The following is a 6,459-nucleotide window of genomic DNA, read 5'->3' as shown; positions in this document are numbered from 1 at the left end:
AACTCCTGTGATGAAAATAAATAATAATAATAAAAAATAAAAATAAAATAAAAACATTACCTTCCTATAGTTAGAGTACAAAATAGAAGTCACCAAATTTTTGTATCCTTTTTTTTTTTTTGGGTAGAAATATAAAGTCTAAAGACACGCTAAATCTACTTGATCTTTTTTCAAGCATAGCCCTAAAGAGAGAAACTTTGGCCCTGAATAACGGCCAAACCGAAGATTTCTGGAAACCCAGCCCAAGGACAATACGAGTATGACCTACATAATTTATTGAATCTCTCTTTGGTAAGTTTAAGCGACTTCGATCGAAATCTCAAGATTTGATCTTTTTTCAAGCATAGCCCTAAAGAGAGAAACTTTGGCCCTGAATAACGGCCAAACCGAAGATTTCTGGAAACCCAGCCCAGGGACAATACGAGTATGACCTACATAATTTATTGAATCTCTTTGGTAAGTTTAAGCGACTTCGATCGAAATCTCAAATTGGGTTCCGCAAACACTTTTGGGGCTTTTTCAAAATAATGGTCTAAAATAGAGCCCGAACCGTACATTTTTCGAAACGGGGTCAATAGACACTTTTGATCTATATAATGAGTTGAAACTATCTGGTAAGTTTGAAAGGTAAAAGGTATAGTTTTGAGAACCGCGAACTCTATTTGAGCTTTTATGGCCCGTGTAAGCAATGCGAGATGAAGTTGTCTCATATTAAAACCAAGCTGCCTGAGAAGAGAAAGCTGATGAACCAAACAGAAAGTGACTCAGGTAAGTATATATTATGTTTGTTTCTTTCACTAAATTATTAAATACTCTGATGGGAACTCTTTAAAAAAAAAAAAATGTTGAGTTATTTGGAAATATCACAGAGAGGGATCAGAAACAGAGAACCTTCCAACCTGAAAGCAGAAGAGAGAATGAGCTCTGACAAAAATCTAGGTCTGAAGAAACCTCCCCTTGACCCCCTACTACCAAATATGAAAGTAGGGGATCAGGGGAAATGTAGGGGGTTGAGAGAAGATTTCTCCTACATTTGGACCATGGGTTTGGAGATTCGTCTGTAGCTATTTAGATAGAAGTTACATTCTTTCCTTTTAAGTTATTCAAAGTTAGTTTTAGTACCAGCATTTTATTTGCGTTATCCGCGGTTTGTTCACGGTATCCGCGGTTTGTTCACGGTATCCGCGGTTTGTTCGCGGTATCCGCGGTTTGTTCGCGGTATCCGCGGTTTGTTCGCGATTGTACGACAAACTAGCTGTTTGTCCCGTGCCAGGTATACCAATATTAAATAAGTTTCCAGTCAATGTTGAGTAGACGTACCTTCTTTCTGGCTGACAGAGCTAGATAAAATAAAAACCTCATTTTCGCTCTGTGGGCTTGTTTAACAAATTGTCCTTTCGAATTTTCAAATACCTATGTATGTATCAAATCATTTACAGTCTGACAAACTCAGTTCTTTACTTAATAAAAGGTTAAAGCGGCTAATTAGGGGAAAAACTCATTTTCTTTCTTCTTTTTATACCGAAATCAAAAATGTACATTACCAGGTTCTGAGCAGTCCGGATGATTTTGGCATCCATTACCCAAGGCCTGATCTTGGTCAGAGGAATAAACGTAGTACGTCTGGCGAGGTTTCCATTTTGAATCAGCAACTGAGACGTGTTCTCATTGTCCACTACCACGTTGAATACCTGCGAAGAATTGAATATTATTTTGTTTTTAATGAAATATTTAATATTTAACAAGGCCATTGCAAGAATTGAATATTAGTTTGATAGAGCGTTAACATCACTGTGTAACTGCTAAGGTTTTCAGCGACGCCATTCATGCGAAAAAGAACTTCAGACATCTGTATAGTGGTGTTGTTGTTGTTGTTTTTTTTTCCAACAAATAACACTTTATTTTTATTTGAACATTCATACATACGTACAGAACTTTAAAGAAAATATTAATGTTTTAATGAAGTTATCCATGGTTTTAATAAAGTTAAGTTAGGTTCCTAAAATATTTTGACTTACCAAACCTCCCAGGGCCGTTTCTATGGCCAAAGCATACTTTGGGTCTTTCACAGTCACCAACCTAGCAACTCGACCTTTGACTCTAGAGTGGTCAAAGTTAGGTTCTGGATCTGTATACGTGAACTCAATGTTGCGATCCCTGCAAGAATACGATAAGCATAAACTTTTTGAGCTTTGATAGGGGGAACTGTGACTGCTAAGGTCTTACCGTCCCGAAATCGAAGAGAGAAGGAAGACAGGATAGGAAAGCCAGCCGTTCCGAGAACGAATCTTATCCTATTATTCTAAAATTCTAGAGATAAATTTATATTTTATACCTACACTTGTACCTACGTATGTATTTAACTAAGCTGTTATTATATCTAAGGCTTCTGATGATTATAATTATGTTATTTTCTTTATACCAACCTGTTGTTTAAATTATAAACTTGACTCTGTGCATTATTCTTGCTTCGGATTAACTCCTGTCTCTCTTCATCTAGTCGTTCATAAGCTCCTTCTTCATAGTTCAATCTCTTCAGATCTTCATTGAGTTTCTTCAATTCTTTCTGCTTATTCTCCAGTGTTTGCTTGTCCTTGCCTGAAAATTGGTTTAGAGAATCAAGTATGTAAAGAATTTGCCATTACAGAAGGAGGGAAAAAGGGAGAGAGAGGGAGAGAGAGGGAAAGGAAGAGAGGGGGAGAGGGAGATACCGTGAATAAACCACGGATACCGCGAACAAACCGCGGATAACGCGAACAAACCGCGGATACCGCGAACAAACCGCAGATACCGCGAACAAACCGCGGATATCGCGAAAAAACCGCGGATACCGCGAACAAATCGCACCTTGACGATTTTCTTACACTCCTTGATCTTCTGCTCAAGTTCGGCTGAAAAAGAGGAGATGAGAATTCGAATTCAGTTTGGAAATAAAAGAGGAGTAGCAAGATTAGGATGACTATAATAAAAGAGGAGAAAGAGAAGGAACTAAATAGTTTTTTTTTTAAGAGGTTTGACAGAGGGAACTGTAACTGCTAGGGTCACATAGTTGATCGACATTGACCCGACAGCTTTTTCGATCGGAACCACAATTTGAGAGATTTAACTTGGTTTAGCTCCTGGATCAAGCTATCTGATTAGCTAACAAGATTGAAATCGACCAACCAGATTGTTGACCAATCAGGTTAATTGGGGAGGTTTCTTCAGACCTAGATTTTTGTCAGAGCTCATTCTCTCTTCTGCTTTCAGGTTGGAAGGTTCTCTGTTTCTGATCCCTCTCCTCTCTGTGATATTTCCAAATAACTCAACATTTAAAAAAAAGAGTTCCCATCAGAGTATTTAATAATTTTTCACACACAAAATGTATAATTCACACACAAATAATTTTTCACCATTCTGGGGCTTAAGTGTGGGGGCGGGCAGCCCCAAAAGAATGGTCAAGCTTATACGAATTAAAGGTTACCAAGGAGTAGGTACATAATCATTATCAAAATAGCTGGCACATTTTTTAACTATACCAACAGTGTAGCAAGAAGTAAGAGCTTAGTGAAAGAAACAAACATAATATTGGGAGGTTTCTTCAGACCTAGATTTTTGTCAGAGCTCATTCTCTCTTCTGCTTTCAGGTTGGAAGGTTCTCTGTTTCTGATCCCTCTCTGTGATATTTCCAAATAACTCAACATTTTTTTTTTTTTAAAGAGTTCCCATCAGAGTATTTAATAATTTAGTGAAAGAAACAAACATAATATATACTTACCTGAGTCACTTTCTGTTTGGTTCATCAGCTTTCTCTTCTCAGGCAGCTTGGTTTTAATATGAGACAACTTCATCTCGCATTGCTTACACTCGGTTTCTGCAGTTGAAATTTGACTTTTCATGGCTGTAAATCACATTAAACAAACATAGAACTTCTTGTAATTTTGAATTTTAGGTAGGGACATTGTAATAGAAGGTCGTTTTTGGGTGCAATAGCCCTACATACTGGACTCCGCACACAGGGATTTCGTCAGAAAAGTGCCCCATTTCAATGTAATGTAATGGAGGTCTTGGCCACTCGGTTTCTGCAGTTGAAATTTGACTTTTCATGGCTGTAAATCACATTAAACAAACATAGAACTTCTTGTAATTTTGAATTTTAGATAGGGACATTGTAATAGGAGGTCGTTTTTGGGTGCAATAGCCCTACATACTGGACTCCGCACACAGGGATTTCGTCAGAAAAGTGCCCCATTTCGATGTAATGTAATGGAGGTCTTGGAGTTCCGAAATCAAAGATAGAAGGAGCGATGGATCAGAGAAAGCCAGCCGTTCAAAGAACGAACCCTACCTATTCACGATAAAGTTCGCCCTGGGTGGGAATAGAACCCGCGACCTAGCGCTTATAAGGCAGGCGTGCTACACTCCAAGCTAACTAGGCTGGCTTTCTATACTTTATTATACGAGTACAATAGATGAGTGTAGAAGGAGCGATGGATCAGAGAAAGCCAGCCGTTCAAAGAACGAACCCTACCTATTCACGATAAAGTTCGCCCTGGGTGGGAATAGAGCCCGCGACCTAGCGCTTACAAGGCAGGCGTGCTACACTCCAAGCTAACTAGGCTGGCTTTCTATACTTTATTATACGAGTACAATAGATGAGTATTGCAGTTATTGCACTCTATGAGAATAAGGAGGTGAAAATCATGCAAGTAGATATTTCAAGTAGGTTTTTACACATACCTATTTAGAGTGACACAAGTAAGTTATAAGTAGTGCTTTATTTAGACTGTCAGCTTAGAACAAGTTGTTCTATTATACCAACAGTTTAATAAAGAATCACTTTATTGATATAATTTTTAGTGCGGGGGTGATGCGAAAATTTTCGCTTCACGTCTTAAAACTTATTCAATTTTCAATTACATCTCACCTATGATTTGATCTTGCAGAGTTCCAACACTCCCATCTTCTGCTGCAAACAATCCTGCACTTATAGCTTGGAATTTCTGTTGTGCTGCAGTGTAAGCTTCCTTGTCTTGCTCATCCTCTATTTTAAGCTTTTCATACTTGCGGTCCATATCACTCATTTCTTTTTCTTTCTTCTTCAGTGCGTTTTTATCCTGTAAAATAGAAAATGGTAAGAAATTTCCGTGACCGAATGCGTACAGCTTGGTATGCAACATATAAGTAATATAGTTGGGAAGTTAAAGAGTTGCTCATCCTCTATTTTAAGCTTTTCATACTTGCGGTCCATATCACTCATTTCTTTTTCTTTCTTCTTCAGTGCGTTTTTATCCTGTGAAATAGAAAATGGTAAGAAATTTCCGTACAGCTTGGTATGCAACATATAAGTAATATAGTTGGGAAGTTAATAAGAGAAGAAGTACCTTAGCTTTGACCTGTGCTCTGGAGGTCCCAAGTTCAACCCCACCAGAGTCCATTTTTTTTTATCCACCTATTTTTTAGGATTTTAAACTATGCACTTAAAGTATAGTTACTTACATCTTGAACACTACGAATAAGTTGATTCAGTTTTTTTTCCTCAGCATTGATGGAATCTTTTTCACTCTGGTACTTTGCACAGATAAGAGCTTCATTTTTTCTCTCTTCTGCCAGCTTCTCTTCAGTTTGCACCAATTTCCCATTGGATTCTTCGTTCATAGCAAGCTGGATATCATTGATAAGTTTGTCCACGTTTTCAATTTCTTTCTGCTTGTCAGTGATTGCCTTTTGACCCTTTTCCAGTTCAGTGATTTTCTTATTCCTATCCTCCTGGCCTTTGGTTATTTTTTGCTGAAAGGTAGAAAAAATAAATAAAAATTGTGTCAGAGAAGATGTGAAATTCAAGCTCAATGAAAGCTTGCAGCCCTTGTATGTTAATACATTGTTTCAGTGCTGATTCCTGATTCTACGTGGTTAGGCACCTAAAAAATTACTGACAAACTTATATTAGACTTTGTATAAGAAGGACAATGATTTTTAATATTTCCAGACATAGGTACTTGTAGACAGTTTTCATTTTCAATCTTGGGTGCTGATTCCTGATTCTACGTGGTTAGGCACCTAAAAAATTACTGACAAACTTATATTAGACTTTGTATAAGAAGGACAATGATTTTGAATATTTCCAGACAGGTACTTGTAGAGAGTTTTCATTTTCAATCTTGATAAAATTGTCACCCTGTTACAAAGGTAGGTACTTACCAACAAACTCCAGTAAGAAAAGGCTGTGTAAATTTTGCCCCAATGTTCTGCTTCACGAGTAACTTTCTGGAGTTCCAAATACTTTTCCTTCTCTCCTTTCAACTTTTCAATTTTAGGACAAATTTCTTCAGTGATCAAATCTTTCAAGTTGGCCAACTTGGCTTCTTTTTTGGAGATCAACTTCTGAGCAGCAATTTTCTTGGTTTCATACATACCAGTGCCAGCAGCTTCCTCAAGCATGGATAAAATCTGAAAAATATTCCCAAGGAAATTTAATTT

General features: G+C 37.5%; 1 protein-coding gene across 1 annotated transcript; it reads right to left on the bottom strand.

The window, feature by feature from the left end:
- Nucleotides 1-1,544: 1,544 nt before the first annotated feature.
- On the bottom strand, nucleotides 1,545-6,425 carry LOC103507128 (structural maintenance of chromosomes protein 2-like; the record flags this gene model as incomplete). The annotated part of the gene is made up of 8 exons (XM_008471575.3): nucleotides 6,181-6,425; nucleotides 5,479-5,769; nucleotides 5,132-5,272; nucleotides 4,907-5,096; nucleotides 3,758-3,880; nucleotides 2,427-2,598; nucleotides 2,019-2,157; nucleotides 1,545-1,691 (listed from the first exon to the last, which is right to left on the bottom strand). Coding segments are annotated over exons 1-8 (1,443 nt in total), but the record flags the coding sequence as incomplete, so codon positions are not given.
- Nucleotides 6,426-6,459: the final 34 nt, after the last annotated feature.

The sequence above is a fragment of the Diaphorina citri genome, unplaced genomic scaffold, assembly GCF_000475195.1.
Source record: "Diaphorina citri unplaced genomic scaffold, Diaci psyllid genome assembly version 1.1 scaffold290, whole genome shotgun sequence".
Taxonomy (NCBI): Eukaryota; Metazoa; Arthropoda; class Insecta; order Hemiptera; family Psyllidae; genus Diaphorina; species Diaphorina citri.
This window is presented reverse-complemented; position numbering and strand designations above follow the sequence as displayed.